General features: G+C 38.8%; 1 protein-coding gene across 1 annotated transcript; it reads left to right on the top strand.

Annotated features, from left to right (window-relative positions):
- Nucleotides 1–650: 650 nt before the first annotated feature.
- Nucleotides 651–7,284, top strand: NKX6-2 (NK6 homeobox 2). Its single transcript, XM_073685124.1, has 3 exons — nucleotides 651–1,349; nucleotides 2,647–2,819; nucleotides 5,177–7,284. The coding sequence occupies exons 1-3, from the start codon at nucleotides 923–925 to the stop codon at nucleotides 5,423–5,425; spliced, it is 849 nt and encodes a 282-aa protein (XP_073541225.1). The 5' UTR covers nucleotides 651–922; the 3' UTR covers nucleotides 5,426–7,284.
- The last annotated feature ends 16,547 nt before the right edge of the window (nucleotides 7,285–23,831 follow it).

The following is a 23,831-nucleotide window of genomic DNA, read 5'->3' as shown; positions in this document are numbered from 1 at the left end:
CTACAATAATGCAACAATAATAATACTATAATAATAATACAATAATACAACAATGATAATAATAAAATAATAACAAAAGCTGTGATACTACCAAGAACCTCCAGAATAATGATGCTACTACTTATAATAATAAATAATAATCTACATTTCGATTTTGGCAGTAGACTCCACATCGATGCTACAAGTTGTAGCTGTTTAGGATAATTGAGCACAATGAGATCCAGTGGAGATATATTTGCTCTTGGTGATTTATAAGAACCCAATATATATATATATATCCACGTGTGGCTGCTGCTTCTCTGTGGATAATTATTTACTATAGATCACTGTAATAGATGCAGTATTATTGTACTTTATTTCTTGCCTTTTTAACTAAGACAAATTAATCCTCAGCCCATAATGACCATCACATTTCCATTCTCCACCCTGTGATGAGATCCAGGGCTATATATTCCTTTTTAAAGCCAGAGCCTCACTAAACTCTCATTGAATGGGATTTATTTAGTGGTTGGAGAGATAAATCAGTGTGTGGATTTACAGCCATGTAAAGCACCTGACTTTATCATCAGAGCTTCATTTAGTGCAGGCAGTGACGTGGCTGCAGAGCAGGGGCCTGGGCTGGGGCTGGCCAATCAGGGGCTGAGGCTGGCAGGTGCTGGCCAGTTATCAGTGCTACAGAATGACTGGGTGGCAGTGGGATGTGTGCAGGACTCAGGCTGGGGACACTCAGCTCCTCCAGGATTAATCCACTGCACCCAGCAGGCAGCAGCAGCAGCAGGGACACCATAGACTAGGCTGGATGCCTGTGGCTGATCATTGCTCCTGAGACATCAGTGGTAATCCACAGAAAGTTCCCCTGGAGGCTGCAGGACTTGCCTGGCTTTCCCACACAGGCTGAGGCTGCTCTGGATGCTCAACACCAATGTTAGCTGTGGGGCAGATGGATACTAACAGACAGAGTGCATTCGTGCTGAGCAGTACCCCCCTGGCAGCCCTGCACAACATGGCAGAGATGAAGACAACCTTGTTCCCTTATGCCTTGCAGAATCCTTCTAACTTCAAAGCCCCAAACTTGTCCGCTCTAAACGCACAGTTCCCCCTGGGGACACCTCATGGGATTAGTGACATCCTCAGCAGGCCCCTGGGCACAGCCCTGGGGGCAACCGGCAACCTGCTCTCCAGCCTGCCTCGCATTAATGGACTCGCCACTTCCACTGGGATGTATTTTAACCCAGCAGCTGTGTCTAGATACCCCAAACCATTGGCTGAGCTGCCAGGGAGACCCCCTATCTTCTGGCCAGGAGTTATGCAGGCTTCTCCATGGAGGGATCCCAGGCTGGCCTGTCCTGGTAAGTGCATCCTCCCCCTAATCACAGGTAGACAGGATGAGGATTATATCATTATTACTAGGAATAGAACATTCCTGTGACATTGCAACATTGTTGTAACCTCAAAATAAACATACAATGTATTCTTACTATTAATGTGTATCATTCATAATAACCTGCATTATTACAGTATATACCACAATACATATATATATTACAATATACACCACAATACATTATATATATATATATTACAGTATACACCACAATATATACTATAGAAATAGTACAGTATATACCACAATATATATATATATATATATATATATATATATATATATAGTACAGTATATACCACAATATATACTATATAAATAGTAGTACAGTATATACCACAATACATATATATATTACAATATACACCACAATACATTATATATATTACAGTATACACCACTATATATATATATATATATATATATATATATATATATATATATAGTACTGTATATACCACAACATATATTATATAATACAGTATACACCAGAATATATACTATTTAGTACGGTATACAACACAATATATACTATATATAGTACAGTATATACCACAGTACATAATATATAGTACAGTATGTACCACAATAGATATTTATATAATACAGTATATAATATATATGTAGTAGAGTATATACCACAATATACTATATAATACAGTATACACCACAATATATACAGTATATATAGTACAATGTGTATATACTATAATATATATTATATAGTGCAGTATACAACACAATATATACAGTATATAGTACAGTATTTACCACAATACATATTTATATAGTACAGTATATACTATATATATAGTAGCTTATATATCACAATATATACTATATAGTACAGTATATACCACAATATATACAGTATATATAGTACAGTATATACCATAATATATACTATATAGTACCGTATACACCACAATATAAACACGATGGGTTGTTGCCTTATAGAGTTAATAATTAGAGATCTATATCCTGGATGTTAGAAACTTATGTAACAGTATTATTATTACAAGTGTCCCCATAGTTACTGCTTTCTTGTTCTCACATAAGTTGCTGCATGATCTCATTATAAATAGTTATACCAGGAAAACAAATCCTAAATTCCAAGCTGCTTATCCAAAAAAATTATTTTACTATGATGGTGCTTTCCTGCTTCTCTGGTGGTACTACAACACCCAGCAGGCTCTGACAGCACCGATGTCTGGTACAGTGGACACTTTATAAATTGCTGTTATTACTGGTAATGTCTTTAGTACAAGCCGGGCTGATGCTGGACAAAGACGGCAAAAAGAAGCACTCCAGACCCACATTCTCAGGGCAACAGATTTTTGCACTGGAGAAAACCTTTGAACAGACCAAATACTTGGCAGGACCGGAAAGAGCAAGACTGGCATACTCCCTGGGCATGACCGAGTCTCAGGTCAAGGTAAGACCCCTGCACCTAGCATTACACATCTGCATTCCTCTTGTATCACTGCCTCATACATATATTTGCAAATCTATATATATTCTGTAACTTATAGATATTGGTGTCAGGGTTGTAAAAGTAACTTTTTATATGTAATACAATATGTGTTTCTAAACTGCAGTTTTCAGCGTATAAAGCACAGTATTTCATTATCTAAAATATAATTAAAACATCTACATTATTATATATTCATAGTATATCACTTACATTTGTCGATACATTTATAATAGTATATGTAGTGTATATATAGTACATAAGTAATAGTTATATATACACACACACTTTTTACTATATATAATGTAATATTACTATTATACATAGTAATAATATAATTTATACACACTATATATAATACATACATTAGTGTAGTTATATATACACACACACGAGTTACTATATATAAGGTAATATTACTATTATACAGTGATCTTATATACACACTATATATATAGTACATAAGTTAGTGTAGTAATATATATATATATATACATACACACACTCTTTACTATATATAATGTAATATTATTATTATGCGTAGTAATAATATATCATACTATGTATAGTATATTACTGTCATTATAGATTGCAGTGTAGTAATAATATATAACCATTTACTACATATAGTGCAATATTATAGTGTATTATTAAATTAGTGTAGTAATAATATATATATATATAAATATGACACTATATATAGTGTAATATTATTGATCTAGCTACTGTAATAATAAATATATTACACTATAGTGTGATATTACTGATATAGCTACTGTGATAAAAATAATAGATAATAAATGACACTATATACAGTGTAATATTATTGATATTACAGATTATTGATGGCTTTCTTACATAATTAGAAAGTTTCTATATGAAATTATATTATTTCATGTTATGGTTCTCATCTTTTCTACAACGATTCTAAAAAACACACTGCTTGTGGGGAATCTAATATAATCTGACAACTATATAATAATAATAATAATAATAAAAAGAATAATAATAAGCAGGTTTTGCCATATACAATCTATTGGATATGATTAGCATGAAGTGCTCCTGATAGGTAGTAATAATTATAAATGACAAGTCTATCACAGATAATGACAAATCACTGAGCTGTCACTTTTATTCTACATTTCAATTACAGTCTTGTCGCATTTTACTTCATATTTGCCTTTATTTGATGGGAAGGGAGGAGGGATTTCATATAACTTATTGCTTTATTTTAATTGCAAATTTCTTGCACAAATGAGAATTAAACTATCTGAAATAAAAAGCAGATGGAAAAATCAATATACACTGGTCTATAATAATAATCACCATATAATGTATATATCTGAATGCCTTTATGTGACTGCAGTGCTGGCGACACCTGTACATCGAATTACTAGATTTAATGCAAACAGGTTGCTTTTCCTAATAATGTAATAATAATCTGTTTGCTGGATATAAAGAAGGAATTGCAATATATATCCCGATAGCGGACATAGTTTATATCTACTTGCAAAAACTAAAGTCTAAATATCTTGATTTTAATGCTCCTAATATGCGAATCTACTGCTCCGCTCACTGTGTCCATGATTAGCCTACAGTATAATACATATAAAATATACAGACACATAGTAAGGGCACAGTATAATGCAGCATTGCACTGGTCAATAATATAAGTAGCAAAAGTGCAAGGAACTGACATGGAGCGATTGGTAGGTTAATATATAATGTAAGTGGACTTTCATATATATTTTTTTTGTTGAAGATAAAAAATAATACATTACACAAAATATATTATTACAGTAATGTAAATTCGATGCAATTTATTTTACTTATTCATTTTAATCATTTGCAATAGTACTTGAATGCTTTAAATGTAATCTGTAAGCCTACATTTTAATTTTTTCTTATTTTCCTAGTTTTTATTTTAATGGTAGTCATATGCTCCAGGATAGATATATCTGGGACTGCCTTTTCTCATATATATATATATATATATATATATATATATATATATATATATATATATATATATATATATATATATAAAATTTACTTTATCATTAATATAATTATGTCTTAACAGTGAATGGATTTTCCCTCATGCTTTTATTGCTTCCACTTTGCATTACTATTATATACAATGTATAAAATATTATTTGTACAACATAAGTATAATTTGTTATACCGTAGATATAACTTTAGAGAGTATATAGATGTGTTATTAGTAGCGGTTGTTTATCACATACACTTCATACATTGTATATTTTGCTAGGACACATAGTTGTAGTTTCTCATGGGTGATTATCCTGTTTTTTATGTAGGTTTGGTTCCAAAATCGCAGGACAAAGTGGAGGAAAAGACATGCAGCAGAGATGGCCTCAGCCAAGAAAAAGCATGACTCAGAAACAGAGAAGATGAAGGAGAGCTCAGACAATGAGGACGATGATGAGTACAACAAACCCCTGGACCCCAACTCAGATGATGAGAAAATCTCCAGGTTGTTGAAAAAGCACAAAAACACAAACTTGAATCTGCTGAGTCCATGCAGCAATAACTCGGACACCTTGTGATCCTCTGCTTCAGAGACTTCACCTCTTCCTAAACTCCTTCCTTACTGAACCCCCAGACTCTGCACCTATTCTCTTCTTCATATCTCCAGAGACTGCACTTCTTCCTTCACCCTTATCCCCCAGAGACTGCACCTCTTTCTTCACCATTCTCCCTGAGAGACTTTACAGTATCCTACACCCTTCTCCCCCAGAGCCTGCACCTCTTCCTTCAACCCCAGAGCCTGCACCTCTTCCTTCACCCCCAGAGCCTGCACCTCTTAATTCACCCTTCTCCCCCAGAGACTTCACCGCTTCCTTCACCCTTCTCCCCCAGAGCCTGCACCTCTTCCTTCACCCTTCTACCCCCAGAGACTACACATTTTCTTTCCCTACTACCTCACCTAACCCCAAAGACTGAACCTTTATTTCCTCCTTCCTTCCACTTCCTCTAGAGCCTGCACCTCTACCTTCACCCTTCCCTCAGAGCCTGCACCTCTTCCTTCACCCCTAGAGCCTGTCCCTTTTCCTTCACGATTCTCCTCCAGAGCCTGCACCTCTTCCTTCACCCTTTTCCCCCAGAGCCTGCACCTCTACCTTCACCCTTCTCTCCCAGAGCCTGCACCTCTACCTTCACCCTTCTCTCCCAGAGCCTGCATGTCTTCCTTCACCCTTCTCCCCCAGAGACTGCACCTCTTCCTTCACCCTTCTATCCCAGAGACTGCACCTCTTCCTTTACCTTTCTCCCCCAGAGACTGCACCTCTTCCTTCACCCTTCTCCTCCAGAGCCTATACCTTTTCCTTCACCATTCTCCCCCAGAGCCTGCACCTCTTCTTTCACCCTTCTCCTCCAGAGACTGCGCCTCTTCCTTCACCCTTCTCCTCCAGAGCCTGCACCTTTTCCTTCACCCTTCTCCCCCAGAGCCTGCATCTCTTCTTTCACCTTTCTCACCCCAGAGACTGCACACTTTCTTTTCCAACTACCTCACCTAACCCCAAAGACTGAACCTCTTTCTTTCCTCCTTCCACGTCCTCTAGAGCTTGCACCTCTCCCTTTTCCTTCCCATTGCAGGAGCTCCAGTCCAGCCTGCACCTTTTACATCCCCTCCTCACCCCAGGACCTCACATCCAGAGAGGGGGCCTCGTCTTGATTGCCTTCATCTCAAGACTTCTTCTCCAATGGCTGCAGCTCATCCCTTCTCTCCTCATCCCAGGAACCTCTTTTTAAAGCGCTTTACCAGCTGAGATGACCAGGGTATTCACATTATAAATAAGAGTTGTATGTGTATGTAAGTGCTATGTGTTGTACAGACTAAATTGTATGTTGAGATGTATATATATTTTTTACAGAATAAGTTATAAAAATCTTATCGCTTGTGTAAATTAGACTGAAAAGGACTCTGAATGATTCTCTGTCGGGGGAGAGAAGGGTTAAATAATCCATATCATCCTTCTGTCCCCAGAGAAGGTGAAGGGTTAAATAATCCATATCACCCTTCTGTCCCCAGAGAAGGAGAAGGGTTAAATAATCCTTGTCACCCGTCGAGCCCATGCCCTTCTATTATTACACTGCCCCTATATATAAAAAGACATTTTGTTACTTGTTTTGTACAGATTTTCCTGTCACTTTGTAAATAGAAAATTATAGACTTTTTTCTGGTGTGTTATTTTCCAAGGCAATAAAATAAAGCTCTTTGCATTTCTCTCAAGTCCCTCCCCCTCCCCCCCCAAAAAAAAAGGTCTGTACCCACAAATCTGCCAAAAATACAGTGACATGAGGAAAAAAAACGACTCAATGATTTTGACGTTAGATTAAAATATTGTGCTCCAGTTGCTGGAAAAAAAACAACTTTGTATATTAAAATAAATTATTTAACAACTTATCTAGAGATTGTCAGCATATGTTTTGTTTATACTGTTTTACTATGGAATTCTTCTCTGGTTCTTAATTGTACCAATAGGCAATGAATGATGAGTAGATTCATATGTTTACACTTTATTTTTAGCGATAAATTCTAAATATATGCTAAATAGATAGGTAGAAAGATATGTAGATGGATACATAGATAGATGATAGGGATGTTCGACATATCGATTACAGATTGCGTATGTTCCAGTTTCGTAAATTTAATCCAGGATTTTATATGTAATCATCTAACACATTTTCTATGGCTGCTGTACATAGATTGTATATGTATGTGTGTGTGTATATATATATATATATATATATATATATATATATATAAAAATCCACACGTAAATGTAACATATATATTAATATATAAAAAAAATAGCAAATTTTTTTGCATAAATTTGCATATATATTATAATATAAATAATATATATATCATATATTATAATATAAATACATAAGAAAACCTGCTTTTTTGTATATATCTAGAAGTATATAATTATAAGCACTAAAGCCTACATCTCGTAAAAAATCAATTTACCAATTTATGTACAGCAGCTATAGAGTGTGTTAAACAATTACATATAAAATCATGGATTAAATGTATGAGAAAAACCCAATCCATATATATATATGCATTAATGTATGTATATAATTTTTACAATAAATTGTATAACTATAGTTAATTACTTTTATTATATATCCCAATACTTTCAATATATAGCACATGCACTATAGTATGTGTATATATAGGCTCGGACTGGCCCATAGGAGAACAGGTGAATCCCTAGCATATTTTATATATAAATATACATACACATACACACACACACACACACACACATGCAGGAGAGGACACAGACAGAAGAAACCTCTGTGCAAGAACAATATATGGCCCCCATGCAGTCCATTAGCTCATTATAAAATCACAATTCCATGTTATTTGATGATGGTGGTAATGGCCCCCTGTATCTATTGGCCCCCTGTGCGGTTAAACCCATGGCATGTCCACCCCTGTATATACTGTACATAAATACATGCAGTACATACAAACGCAGTGTTAAGATAGAAAGGACTAGATAGTTGGTTAAATAAATGATTAGATGATGCCCCTTAAATATAATATACATTGAGATATATAGTAATACTAATTGACTATGGTTGTACAATATATATTGTAAAATTAAATGATTATGGTCAAACATTGCAGATTAGTTGCAGAAATTTCAATTCCATTTTTGCAAATGTTTGCATCCCCCATACTTGAACCCAGTTGTAGTAGTTTTTGCAACAAATCTGACATACTCTGATATTGACAGAGCCAGCAGTGTGGACACAATTGACAGAGGCGTCAGTCATAAATGGGGGGAACCTCGCTGTCGGTGTCTGCCAAGAATCTGACTGAAATTCTAACAGCCATGTTCCAGTAATGTCAAAGTGAAAGACATCCTAGCTGCTACATATTATCCTACAGCAGGATATTGATCGCTGTGGATGTGTAGTAAATGATACATAGTATAGTAAAGCCTCCGGCTCTTGTGAATAATTAAACCCTAAATACACCAAGAGGAAGTAAACAGTAAATCTATAAATCATAGTAATAAATGTGACCTCTGCCTAGTGTTTATGTATCTATGTTACTCTATGCTCTGCTGCGATAATATGGGATTTTATTTATAAGATTTAGACAAGCTTTTCTATTGGAGACTTATGATTCCGCAGCTGCAACAAGAGATTATCTTGTCTATTGTAGCGATATTTCTAGTGCTACAATATTGGACACATTCATGAACAAGTTGCACCCAGGGCTGCCAAACTTCTGCCAGCCCTCTGTTATCCCACCCTCCGTCCAACTCCAGCTCCGACTCCTCCATACTTGGCTCATCTATAATAATGAATAACTCATTTACTGCAGTAAAATGGTAACTTCAGCCTTTTGTTTTGCTCAACATACAAACAAATGCAACTGTACGCTAAGCTATAAGTGTACATTGAATATTTTCATTTTTATTTGCATTACAGCTATAAACATTACTGTAGACTTAAAAATCTGAGCTTCTTTTGCGGAGATATAAATGAAATATTACCAGTGTTTTTATTACCATTATTCCTAAATTCTTATACAAGTCAATATGCAATAAGCAATTTAATACGTGAATTATACAATATTAATAATATTTATTTGGAAGCTGAAGTTCGTACATTTCTTCTGACTCCGACTACAGAACCTTGATGTTATCAGGTTTCATTGTTTAAAATTGTGCAATGTATTGTGTGACGAATTGATAAATACTACATGGACATATGTGAATTTGGCCAACGCTTTACAGAATGCTTTTACAGTGGTACGTCTTAGGGCGCTTTCACATTGCGCTTATCTTCACTGTCGTGGATCCCGTTGGAACTTGCGTCCATGCAAAATGGAATTCGCACGGGGCCAAAGACTATAATGGTGCCGGCAGAGTGAACGTGTGCTGTGACGTGCATCATTTTTGGGCATATACACCTACTGGAGGAGGACAATCAGACGCCCGAAAATGATGCATGGCAGAGCGCACGTTTGCCCTCCCAGAACCATTATAGTCTATGGCCCCATCGGCGCATATGTCCGAATCCCGTTTTGCAGGGGAGTTCGGATGCAAGTCCTGATGGGGACCCATGAACGTGAAGATAAGCGCAATGTGAAGCTCCTTTAGATTGACCCAGCAGAGGTTGTCTGTTTATGTAGAAAATGTTGCACTTACTTTAAAAAATTTGTTGCATGTTTGAGCGCACTCCTACACTGAAAATAGATGTGTTGAATATAGCCACAAAAGGGAGAATTTGTTAACAGCTTTTGCGGTGCACATCATATTTGTGCTAGAATATACAATTTTTCACTTCATGTATTACAGTGCGTATACAAAGTCTTCACACCCTTGTGAATATGCCAGCTTTTTGTCATGTAAAAAATCATACCAAGAGGAATCATTTCTGAACTTTTCCAACTTTAATGTCACCCATAATCTGTACAATTTAATTGAAAAAGAAACTGATTGTTTTTGGGTGGGAAAAGAAAAAATAAAGAACTTAAATAAGGTGGTTGCACACCCCTAAACTAATACTTTTTTTGAAGCTTTGATTTGATGACAGCACTCAATCTTTTGGGTAGGAGTCTATCAGCATGGCACATCTAGAATTGGCAATCTTTGCCCACTATTTCTTGCAGCAGCTCCAAATCTTTCAGATTGCTAGGGCATCTCACGTGTACAGCGCCCTCTTCAGGTCACCCATGGATTTTCAATTGGATTCAGGCCAGAGCCAATCCAAAACTTGATAATCTTTTGGCAAAGCCATTGTTTTGTTAATATTGAGGTATGCTTAGGGTCATTGTCGTGCTAAAAAGTGAAATTCCTCTTCATCGTTTCTATTATTATTTTTTTAGCAGAAGACTGAGGGTTTTGTTGCAAAATTGACTGATATTTGTAGCTGTTCATAATTCCTTCCACCTTTACTAAAGCCCCAGTTTCAACTGCTGAAAAAATAGCCCCAAAGCATAATGCTGCCTCCACCATGCTTCACTGTGGGTATGGTGTTCTTTTGGTGATGCACAGTGTTGTCTTTGTACCATATATACTCTTTGGAATTATGGACAAAAAGTTCAACTTTGGTCTGGTCAGACTGTAACACGTTTTCACACATGCTTTCGAAAGACCTGATGTAGGTTTTGGTAAAACATAGGTCGGGCTTGGATGTTTTTGTTTGTAAGAAAAGGCTTCCATCTTGCCATCCTACCCTACAGGCCAGACGTATGCAGAATACGGGAGTTTGCTGTTACATAAAGTACACAACTAGTACTTGCCAGAAATTCCTGCAGCTCATTTAATGTAGGCTTTTATGCAGCCTCCCAGACCAATTTTTTTTTCAGTTTTGATGGATGTTTAATTCTAGGTAATGAATCTAAATATTTTTTTTACCCATCTCGTGACTGATAACTTTCAACCTGAGATCCCTTTGCTGTGTTGTAAGCTGTTTACAGACTATGGCTTTTGCTGTAAAATGCAAATCAGAAAATGCAAAGAAAATCCTACTAAAACAGCTAAACTTTATATGGGTTAATCAGAATCGCTGTAAATGATGGCAGCTGTGTACTGACTATAATTAGCCATGCACATATAAACTCATGTTAAATAGTAAACACAACCTCATTCTTAATTTAAATTGAGTGTTCACACTTATGCAACCACATTATTTTAGGTTTGTATGTGGGGCGCTTGTCGACTGATGGTCGAGGAAGTTGGCAATTGGGCATGTCCAATTTAAGGTTGACGATCGCTTTGTTCTTACACAGATAAGCCATCGGGCAAAGATGTCAGTCGGGGCTCTCTCATAAAGAACACAGGAGCACTTGGCCGAACGAGCGTTCCTGTGTTTGGAAGAGATGGCAGACATGACTGTCGGCCAAACAGTTGGGCACAAAGCATCATTTGGACAACAGCCATCTCATGTGTATGGTCAGCTTTAGACGGATATGCATTGGATTAAGATGTGCTCATCTCACAATAGACTTGGTGGCTTTTGAGAGGCTTAAAAATTGAATTATGTAATGTGAAGTAGATTTTCACTATAATTTGTGGCAATACTTGACATAATTCATAGTTAGTTTGAAAGTAATGGTCTATTCACCCTTGGATAAACCAACCCCCTTTTTTCATGGTGGTGTGAGGAGAGAAAATTTTAGCAAAAATATTGGGAGCCTTTTTTTGGATCTGTACAAGCACAGTAAAACACATTGGTATTTTCAGAAAGTTAAGACTAACAGCAGCTTGCGAAAGTATTCACCCCCTTGGCTTTTTATCTTTTTTGTTACGTTACAACCTGTGTTTAAATATTTTTGTAATCCGATTTGAGTGTGATGCATCAGCGCTAAATAGTCTAATTGGTGAAGTGAGAAAACAATAGGCATAAATTAGATTTATGGGATCAAATAACTAAAAATTGGCATGTGCATATGTATTCACCCCTTTTGCTATGAAGCCCCTAAATTATTTTAGTGCAAGCAATTACCTTCATAAGTTCCATAGCTAGTGAAAGAAAGTCCACCTGTGTGCAATCTAAGTGTCACATGGTCTGTCAGTATATACAGTTGTGCTCAAAAGTTTACATACCCTGGCAGAATTTTTGCTCTCTTTGCCTTGTTTCAGAGAATATTGGTTGTCATTGGTTGTCATTAAGATTTAAAAAGAGAAAACACAGTAGTTTGACAATAAATGGCTTCACCCAACCAATAACCATGAGTGGAGAAAAAGTTTTTTTTGTTATCATTCATATTCTCCGAAACAAGGCCAAGAAAGGAAAAATTCTGCCGGGGTATGTAAACTTTTGAGCACAACTATACACTTTACCTTTTCTGAAAGGCAACAGAGGCTGCTACACCATCAAGCAAGAGGCACCACTAACCAAACACCATGAAGACCAAGGAGATCTCCAAACAAGTCAGGGACAAAGTTGTTGAGAAGTACAGGTCAGCGTTGGGTTATAAAAAATTATCCCAATCTCTGATTATCCCCGGAGCACCATTAAATCTGTTATCATCAAATGGAAAGAACATGGTACCACAACAAATTTGCCAAGAGAGGACTGCCCACCAAAACTTTCAGCCCAGGCGAGGAGGGTATTAATCAGAGAGGCAGTAAAGAGACCAAAGGTAACCCTGAAGGTGCTGCAGAGTTCCCAAGCAGAAACTGGAGTACCTGTTCATACGACCACAATAAGCCATGCACTCTATAGAGGTGGCCTTTATCTAAGAGTGGGCAGAAAAAAAGCCTTTACTTACACACAAAAAATGTAAGGCTCATTTTGAGTTTGCCAAACGACATGTGGCGGACTCCCCAAATGTATGGAGGAAGGTGCTGTGGTCAGTTTAGGCCAAAATTGAACTTTTTGCCCACCAAGTTAGACGCTATGTCTGGCACTAAACTAACACAGCTCAGCACCCCAAAAACACCAACCCCACAGAGAAATATGGTGGTGGCAGCATCATGCTGGGATGTTTTTCAGCAGCAAGGACAGGGAAAATGGTGCAAGTCGAGGGGAAGATGGATGGTGTGAAATACAGGGATATTCTTGAGCAAAACCTGTTTCAGTCTGTCAGTGATTTGAGGCCGGGACGGAGGTTCACCTTCCAACAAGGCAATGACCCAAAGTGTACTGCTAAAGCAACACTCGAGTGGTTTAAGGGGAAACATGTAAATGTTTTGGAGTGGCCTAGTCAAAGCCCAGACCTTAATCCAATTGAGAATCTGTGGTCAGACTTGAAGATTGCTGTTCACCAGAGGAAACCATCTAACTGGAAGGAGCTGGAGCAGTTTTGCCTTGAGGAATGGGCAAAAATCCCAGTGCCAAGATGTGGAAAGCTCAAAGAGACTTATCCAAAGCGACTTGCAGTTATAATTGCCATAATTGCTGCAAAAGAAGGCTCTACAAAGTATTGACTTTAGAGGGGTGACTAGGTATCCACACAGAAGTTTTCAGTTATTTTATCCTATTTGTTGTTTGCCTCAAAATATAAAGAGAACCAAATGTTCACAGTTGTAGGCATGTTTTTTACATTAACTGATGCAAACCCTCAAAAAACAGCAAAATTCCAGGCTGTGAGGAAGTAAAACACAAAAAATGACAACAGGGTGAATACTTTTGCAAGCCACTGTATTATTTTTTTCTCTCTAAGTCAGAATGAAAAAAATATTAACACATTGGAAAATATATTTCTGTAACAAACAACAGAAAGTACAAATCACTAAGATACACAAGGTAACATACAGGTGCAACTCACTAAATTAGAATATCATGAAAAAGTTAATTTATTTCAGTTCTTCAATACAAAAAGTGAAGCTCATATATTATATAGAGTCATTACAAACAGAGTGATCTATTTCAAGTGTTTATTTCTGTTAATGTTGATGATTATGGCTTACAGCCAATGAAAACACAAGAGTCATTATCTCAGTAAATGAAAATAATTAACAAAAAAACACCTGCAAAGGCCACTTAGTCTGTTTCAGTAGTCTCCACAATCATGGGGAAGACTGCTGACTTGACAGATGTCCAGAAGGCAGTCATTGACACACTCCACAAGGTCCCAGAGTTCCAAGTTTCATTTGTGAATCAAGGTCCCAGAGTCTGGAGGAAGAGTGGTGAGGCAACAATCCAAGCTGCTTGAGGTCTAGTGTGAAGTTTCCACAATCAGTGATGGTTTGGGGAGCCATGTCATCTTCTGGTGTAGGTCCAGTGTGTTTTATCAAGACCAAAGTCAGCGCAGCCGTCTACCAGGAAATTTTAGAGCACTTCATGCTTCCCTCTGTCGATAAGCTTTTGGAGATGGAAATGTCATTCTCCAGCAGGACTTGGCCCCTGTCCACACTGCCAAAAGTACCAATACCTGGTTTACACACAACAGTATCACTGTGCTTGATTGGCCAGCAAAGTTGCCTGACCTCAACCCCATAGAGAATCTATTATAGAGAATCTATGGGGTATTGTCAAGAGGAAGATGAGAGACACCAGACCCAACAATGCAGACGAGCTGAAGGCTGCTATCAAAGCAACCTGGGCTTCCATAACACCTCAGCAGTGCCACAGGCTGATCGCCTCCATGCCACATTGCCGCATTGATGCAGTAATTGATGCAAAAGGAGCCCCGACCAAGTATTGAGGCATTTACTGAACATACATTTCAGTAGGCCGTTTCGGATTTTGAAAACATTTTTCAAGCTGTTGTTATGAAGTATTCTAATTTACTGAGATAATGACTTTTGTGTTTTCTTTGGCTGTAAGCCATAATCATCAACATTAACAGAAATAAACACTTGAAATAGATCACTCTGTAATGACTCTATATAATATAGGAGTTTCACTTTTTGTATTGAAGAACTGAAATAAATTAACTTTTTCATGATATTCTAATTTAGTGAGATGCACCTGTAGACTATACTTAAAAAATTAAGGTACTTTGCACATGATTTGGCCAATTCGTGTGTGCCCACCAGCCACAGGGTGTACCTTTCTCTGATAGGACCCTAACCTTTGTTTTATCAAACATACCTCTTCTGGAACAAAAGTCTACAAATTTAAAGGGTAATTACTAAGTAGGACAGCACTAATTAAAAACAGGCGTGGTCCGATAGGAGGAGCTCAGTCAAATATGAAGCAGTCGCCACCCCCTAATGTATGCTGCAAAGAAACAAATTCAACAAGCATCTCCTAACATACTAAAGCAAATGTGAACAGGCAGAAGCTAATGTGACTGCAGCAAAAGTGCAGCAGCCACAGTGTGCACCAAGATACAGTGCCTTGAAGAAGTATTCGTACAGAAATGTGAACTTTTCCACATTTTTTCACGTTACACCCACAAAGCTAAATGTATTTCACTGGGATTTTATGTGATATACCAACACAAAGTAGCAAGTATCTGTGAAGTATAAAGGAAGTGATACATGATTTTCTAAATATTTTAAAAATATAAATATGAAAATTGTGATATACATTTGTATTCAGCCCCCCTGAGCCAATACTTTGTAGGACCACCTTTCGCTGCAATTACTGCTGTGAGTATTTTGGGGTCTGTCTCTACCAGCTTTGCACATCTAGAGGATGAAATTTTTGCCCATTCTTCTTTGCAAAATAGTTTTAGCTTAGTAAGATTGGATGGAGACGTCTGAACAGCAAACCTCAAGTCATGCCACAGATTCTCAAGTGGATTTCGTTCATTCTGGACTGTGACTGAGCCGTTCACACACAAGAATATGCTTTGATCTAAACCTTGCATTGTAGCTCTGGTAGTATGTTTAAGGTCGTTGTCCTGCTGGCATGTGAACCTACACCTCAGTTTCAAGCCTTTTGCAGACTAACAGGTTTTCCTCCAGAATTGCCCTGTATTCAGCTCCATCCATTTTCCCATCAACTCTGACCAGTTTTCCTGTCCCTGCTGAAGAAAATCACCCCCACAGCATGATGCTACCACCACCATGTTTGACAGTGGGGTTGGTGTTTTTATGGTGATGCATTGTTAGCATAGCATTTTGCATTTAGCCCAAAAAGGTCTACTTTGGTCTCATCTGACCAGAACACCTTCTTCCACATGCTAGCTGTATCACCCACATAAATTGTAATCATTTAACTCCCAAAGTAGGTTCCCAATATGTATCAACTTGTTGTATGGATTGTACTGCAGTAATGCGCTTTGTGGTATAGTTTGTGTATTGGTACTGCTTGGGGTAAATACATTCCTAAACATTGAACTGGAAAGCTAAGTAGGAAAAGTTATAGAATTAAGGAAATTACAGGTTGGATAGACATGTTAATGGTATCCAAATTGTAAAAAAAATTGCAAAAATCTTTCCAAAATATCTAGATTTATTCAGTATTGAGAATGAGTACCACGTGCAGAATTTCCCAAAATTACACACATTGACTGCTAAGAATGTGGTTATTAATGATTGCCAACATGGTCTTCAGACTAATCTCTGGCTATCATTATGCCCAAGATAAAAGTTGGATTCATCACTAAAGACAATAAACTTCCATTCAACCTCCATTGCTCCATTCCAGCCTTCATCTGGAGACCACGTGGGTAATGAAATAACGTGAAAAGGCCTTCATAAAGGAACGTCACACTGGTCCTACTCCTGGGATTATGTAGTGGGGTGGAATTTTATATTGTAGCCAGTTCCCTCTAGTCTTCATTCCATGTATACTAACAGCTTGGCGTTATATTAACTTGGTTGTGGAACCAGTGGTACTGCTATTTCTCCAAAGCATCCCAGGAGCCATTTTTCAACATAATGTCAGGTTGCATGTTGCTTTTACTACTGTGTGCAGCCTGCATGGCCTAAACGTACTACCATTGGCCTGCAGCGTCTCCAGACTTGTCTCCTACCGAGCACAGCTGAAACGCCATTGATCGGCAAATGCAAAGGGAGCTTCCATCAGCAGATCTTGATGATTTGCCCGCTTGCATTCAGCGCTACAGGATACCTCAGACAACCATTGTGATTTCCATGACTTCACGACTTTTCCTTCTTGGTGTCACGATTTTAATGTTGAGGAGTGTATTATAATAAAATACAGTTTATATTGCTTTCCTGAATGATAAATAACCTAAGCATCAAGGATAATATGTTCCCATAAAAGTAATCATGGGACTAATATCTACTGCGATTTTTCATGTTTCTTTGCAGTAGAAACTTGCTTCCATAATAGATATCATTTCGCTCACCATAATGAATACCAGTTGGGAGAAGGAGCTCATTATCTATCGTTAGTAGTGGGAGCCCATGTTTTGCCTCCATTAGAATGGAAGTGTTACAACCATTAATTGTATCCCTATCTGTGATGATAGAGATGACTGCTAAAAGTGTACACAGTAAAGCTCAAAAGGCATCTGTGCAAAATAAGAAGGGTCAGCTTTTTTCAGAGACTAGTGAGATGATGTTAGATACCTCATAAATGGATCAGATGCTCAAATCGCACCTGTTCTATAATGTATACACAATATATAGTGAAATACAGCATTTACATAAATTGTGTCATATGGTGTCCAGACAAGTAGCAGATACAGTACAGACCAAAAGTTTGGACACACCTTCTCATTTAAAGATTTTTCTGTATTTTCATGACTATGAAAATTGTACATTCACACTGAAGGCATCAAAACTATGAATTAACACATGTGGAATTATATACTTAACAAAAAAGTGTGAAACAACTGAAAATATGTCTTATATTCTAGGTTCTTCAAAGTAGCCACCCTTTGCTTTGCTGACTGCTTTGCACACTCTTGGCATTCTCTTGATGAGCTTCAAGAGGTAGTCACCAGAAATGGTTTTCACTTCACACGTGTGCCCTGTCAGGTTTAATAAGTGGGATTTCTTGCCTTATAAATGGGGTTGGGACCATCAGTTTTGTTGTGCAGAAGTCTTGTGGATACACAGCTGATAGTCCTACTGAATAGACTGTTAGAATTTGTTAGAATTTGTATTATGGCAAGAAAAAAGCAGCTAAGTAAAGAAAAACGAGTGGCCATCATTACTTTAAGAAATGAAGGTCAGTCAGTGCGAAAAATTGGGCAAACTTTGAAAGTGTCCCCAAGTGCAGTTGCAAAAACCATCAAGCGCTGCAAAGAAACTGGCTCACATGAGGACCGCCCCAGGAAAGGAAGACCAAGAGTCACCTCTGCTTCTGAGGATAAGTTTATCCGAGTCACCAGCCTCAGAAATCGTAGGTTAACAGCAGCTCAGATTAGAGACCAGGTCAATGCCACACAGAGTTCTAGCAGCAGACACATCTCTTCAACAACTGTTAAGAGGAGACTTTGTGCAGCAGGATTTCATGGTAAAATAGTTGCTAGGAAACCACTGCTAAGGAAAGGCAACAAGCAGAAGAGACTTGTTTGGGCTAAAGAACACAAGGAATGGACATTAGACCAGTGGAAATTTGTGCTTTGGTCTGATGAGTCCAAATTTTAGATCTTCGGTTCCAACCACCGTGTCTTTGTGCGACGCAGAAAAGGTGAACGGTTGGACTCTACATGCCTGGTTCCCACCGTGAAGCAGGAAGGAGGAGGTGTGATGGTGTGGGGGTGCTTTGCTGGTGACACTGTTGGGGATTTATTCAAAATTGAAGGCATACTGAACCAGCATGGCTACCACAGCATCTTGCAGCGGCATGCTATTCCATCCGGTTTGCGTTTAGTTGGACCATCATTTATTTTTCAACAGGACAATGACCCCAAACACACCTCCAGGCTGTGTAAGGGCTATCTGACCAAGAAGGAGATTGATGGGGTGCTACGCCAGATGACCTGGGATCCACATTCACCAGACCTGAACCCAATCGAGATGGTTTGGGGTGAGCAGGACCGCAGAGTGAAGGCAAAAGGGCCAACAAGTGCTAAGCATCTCTGGGAACTCCTTCAAGATTGTTGGAAGACCATTTCCGGTGACTACCTCTTGAAGCTCATCAAGAGAATGCCAAGAGTGTGCAAAGCAGTCATCAAAGCAAAAGGTGGCTACTTTGAAGAACCTAGAATATGACATATTTTCAGTTGTTTCACACTCTTTTGTTAAGTATATAATTCCACATGCGTTAATTCATAGTTTTGATGCCTTCAGTGTGAATGTACAATTTTCATAGTCATGAAAATACAGAAAAATCTTTAAATGAGAAGGTGTGTCCAAACTTTTGGTCTGTACTGTATATCTACATCCACTGTTTATCTGGCAGTTGTAATGGATAGCAGAAATAGCGGTCAGTTATGGTGCTAATACACAATAGACAGTGATCAACTAAGCGCCAGTTCAGCCGACAGATGCCTCTCCTAACTCCTTAACACACAGGCATGAGCAGTTTGGGTCGATCTTTCATGCGTTTTCACTTGTGATAGTGGAGTAAGCCAATGTCAGACACCTTTCTGGGTGGCTTATATACCGAAAAGAAAACAGGATGGGGATTAGCATTTAACATGCCCGACCCTTCTCTCTCCCGATCTGTACAAAGAAAGTCGGGAAGCCCTAGACGCATGAAATAGTCAGCTGGTCCCACCAAGCACGGCACGTATGGCCAATTTTAATCTAGTAACCCTTAAATAGCATTGTGGTCCCATAAATACACAACATTGGAAATTGGGGTTAAACTTTGCATACAGAAGTCAGATAGTGTATACAGTGAGGAGTAGAAAAATTGCCAGTAGTCAGGGGAGAAAATTTATAGTAATATGTGGCTGCAGGGGTACAAGCTTTGTACTAGATTTTGGTGAAAAAATGTGTGTCCATTCTGCCAATAGATCATTTGCAAAAGTCAAACAACGATATTGGACGTGACGGTCTGGCTTACAATTAGAGTTCCAATTCATCCCAAAGGAGTTTGATCGGGTAGCATTCGGGGTTCTGTACAATCCCTTGACACAGAACTCCTCACACCCGGATATTATGAACATTGGTTTATACGCAGTCAAGATGGAATAGCTGAGAGTGCTTTCCAAACTACGACCTCATCAAACAGACAAAAATGATCCCTGGGCCTCACAATTTGTAGTACAAGGTCACACGAAAATTTAAAATATTCCTCAATTTTCCGTTTTTTTTTTTTCTCTTGAAACAACTACAGGGGCTCGTGCACACGACCGATTATATCAGATGAGTGCTAGCCGTATTTTTTACGGAAAGCACTCACCCTTGATATTCTATGGGACTGTGAATATGTCCGATTTTTTACTCAAACCAAATGGAGACCTGTCCAATTTTGATCCCAATGTCTGATCAAAGTCGGCGATGCAAGTTATGGGTTTATGAAAAACCTCGGACCGAACCTGAATGACAGAATGGAGAAAAAAAAATTCTCTCCACCTCCGAGAAAAACTGATGGCACTCTGGTCAAACTCTGATCAGAATAATCGGACCGGTCTTCTCAGATGGAGAGAAAACAGTCGTGTGCACCCATCCTAAGAGACTTGGGTTTTTGAATGACCGAGATTGACACGGATCCATAGTAGAATGCATGTACGAGGAACTCATCGATTTTCTTGGGTCAATGTCCTGCCCATTTTTAAACAGACAGCGCACGGATCATAAAAACTGTTGTGGAAAATTGGGTTATAGTTACTATTTGTTTAGTTGCCACTATAATTTCATTCTTAATAATCGCACTCTCAGGAGGGAATAAGTGGAATAAATAAGATGCTATGTAGCTTAAACCAATAGCAGATAACTAAGAATCATTTCCTTCTAATGCATTTTTGTACTTTAGTGAATATATGCAATAAATCCCAATGAATGAATGATCCTATTGACGGAGTGTGATCACTGTATGGATCTTTGGAGAAAAATGAGACAAGTCCCTGCCAAAAGCTTGTGACAGATACATAATAGAAACCATTTATTTTGCACAGGATAGATAAGAAGTATGTGTATTTATATTGAAAAACAACAACTCATGTAAACTGCGGCTCATCAGTTCATTATCCCAAAGAAACAGCAGCACGTGAGTATTCTGGGCCTTGAACCTTTGACTACTTAAGACACTTTTAAAACATACACCACTGACTCACAATGAAACGGTCAATCCAGCAATGATCTTCATAATGAGCTAGACAAGGGTATGGGAGCCTTACAAAGACCGACTGACCATCACACATAGGGAACCATAGCTTCGTGTGCTGGCCTGGTTGATTAGGATAAATGTAGACTAAACAGATTTGCGCTGGATTTTCTGCAGCAATTCGGCAATACAATTTGCATAGGTTACATGGAGGTTTTACATAATGTAATGCAAAGGGTGAAATTTGCAATAAAAAAAACTCCAGAGAAACAATTGAAATTTCAAAATCCACACTGCAGGACAATTTATGTGGGAAAATGTCCGCAAGTTATAGGTGAGATTCTTTAAATCTCATTTACTATGCTAATAGTGTTGTGCTGCAGATTTTTTTTTACATGAAAATTTCTAAAACATTTAACCTAATTGGTGACATTTTCAGAAATAGGCAAACATACAAATCCTTTATGCAGCAGAAAAATTTGTACTAAAAGTACAGAAGAATATACACGGTGTGCAGAATTATTAGGCAATGGGTATTTCTGAGGATTCATTTAATTATTGAACAGCTCCAGTGCTGTCAGATAAAAGGTTAATGAACCTGAAATCTGAATATTTAAGAAAGTAAATGTGAGGTTTTGTCTTTCTTAGGCTGCGTGTCCACGATTAGGAAGAGCAGCGTTTTGGACGCAGCTTCGTGTCCATGATCAGGAAGTGCAGCATTTGGACGCAGGGTATTTTCGCTGTGTCCAAAATGCTGCGTTCTACATTGCAAACACAGTGGATGGGATTTTCAGAAATCCAATGCCCCTTGTCCTTCTATTTATCGCTGTGTAAACTCACCCGTGGTGTGGGTTTACGAGCTGCAGGATGTCCATTTCTGTAGCGCTAGTCTCCGCTGCGTAAATTCACCATAGGACTGTTATTAGATGCGGGAAATAGTTAACTAAACATATGCGTGTTATAGGACACATGTCATGGGCAAAAAGCCTTAGAAGAATATCTATGTGTGCAGAATTATCGGGCAACTATTAGTGTGCAGAATTATTATGCAACTAAATGAAAACTGTAAATTTTCCCATTTCAATTGTTTATTTTCATCTGTTAAAGTGAGAATAATAACCACCGACAACTCAACAAGAACATGTACAAAAATATATTTTTGACATTACAAAAATGGCCAATATATCCACCCTCTTTTCAATAACAGTCATAAACCTTCCATCCATGGAGTCTGTCAATTTCTTAATCTGTTGACGATAAACTTTTTGGGCAACACCAACCACAGCCTCCAGACACTGATCAGAGAGGTGACTGTTTTCCTTCATCATAAATCTCCTGTTTAGGAAGGGCCCACAAGTTCTCAGTAGTGTTTAGGTCCGGTGAAGAAAGGGTCATGTCATTATTTTTTCATCTTTAAGGCCGTTACTGACAAGCTGTGGAGGCTTCGATGCTAAGATGGAGCATTGTCCTGCAGAATCATCATGGTTTACTTGAAAGGTGCAGACTTTTTCCTGTACCACTGCTTGAAGAAAGTGTCTTCTAAAAACTGATATCTGAGTCAAAGTGAAGGTCTGTGCCGTTATTGATCCAGCAACGGACCATCCTCTGGACCGTCAAGAGCAGGGCCGGCGTCAGCACCCGGGCAAGTGCCGGGGCCCTGAGCAGGCGGGAGGCCCACTCGCAGTCGGGCACCCCGCCGGACTATGGGCAGAGGAAAGCGGTGCCAGCACCCGCCCTTCTCCTCTGCTTGCTCAGGGTCCCGGCAGCCGGATACTTAACTCTCTGCGTGCCTCCACAGATCCGCTGTCTTCCTGCTGTGCGCTCTCTGTGACGTCTCAGGTTAGAGGGTCCGGACCTAAGCAGCGGCTGCAGGTGAGGAGGAGTGAGGTATTTGATTTTTTTTCCTTGTATGGAGGCATGGGGCATGATATAGGGGGGGTGACATCCTGCATGGGGCATTATAAAGAGTGGGGATGACATCCTGCATGGGGCATTATATGGGGAGGTGACATTCTGCATGGGGCATTAAATGGGGGGGTGACATCCTGCATGGGGCATTATATGGGGGGGTGATATCCTGCATGGGGCATTATAAAGAGGGGGGGTGACATCCTGCATGGGGCATTTTAAAGAGAGGGGTGATATCCTGCATGGGGAATTATATGGGGGGGGACATCCTGCATGGTGCATTATATGGGGGGGACGACATCCTGCATGGTGCATTATATGGGGGGGAGAGGGACATCCTGCATGGGACATTATATGGGGGGGGGAGAGACATCCTGCATGGGACATTTTATGGGGGGGGGGAGAAGTGACATCCTGCATGGGGTATTATATGAGGGGTGACATCCTGCATGGGGCATTATATTGGGGGAAGGGACATCCTGCATGGGGCATTATATAGGGGAAGGGACATCCTGCATGGGGCATTATATGGGGGGG

This window comes from Phyllobates terribilis, unplaced genomic scaffold (genome assembly GCF_046119375.1).
Source record: "Phyllobates terribilis strain yellow unplaced genomic scaffold, ASM4611937v1 Scaffold_5__5_contigs__length_657084704, whole genome shotgun sequence".
NCBI classification, from domain to species: Eukaryota; Metazoa; Chordata; class Amphibia; order Anura; family Dendrobatidae; genus Phyllobates; species Phyllobates terribilis.
This window is presented reverse-complemented; position numbering and strand designations above follow the sequence as displayed.

Excerpts from the sequence above, each read along its gene's own strand:
- NKX6-2 (XM_073685124.1), top strand. The coding sequence starts at position 923 with ATGTTAGCTGTGGGGCAGATGGATACTAACAGACAGAGTGCATTCGTG. Across the intron at positions 1,350-2,646 it reads TCCCAGGCTGGCCTGTCCTG|TACAAGCCGGGCTGATGCTG; the intron begins GTAAGTGCATCC and ends TAATGTCTTTAG. Across the intron at positions 2,820-5,176 it reads TGACCGAGTCTCAGGTCAAG|GTTTGGTTCCAAAATCGCAG; the intron begins GTAAGACCCCTG and ends TTTTTTATGTAG.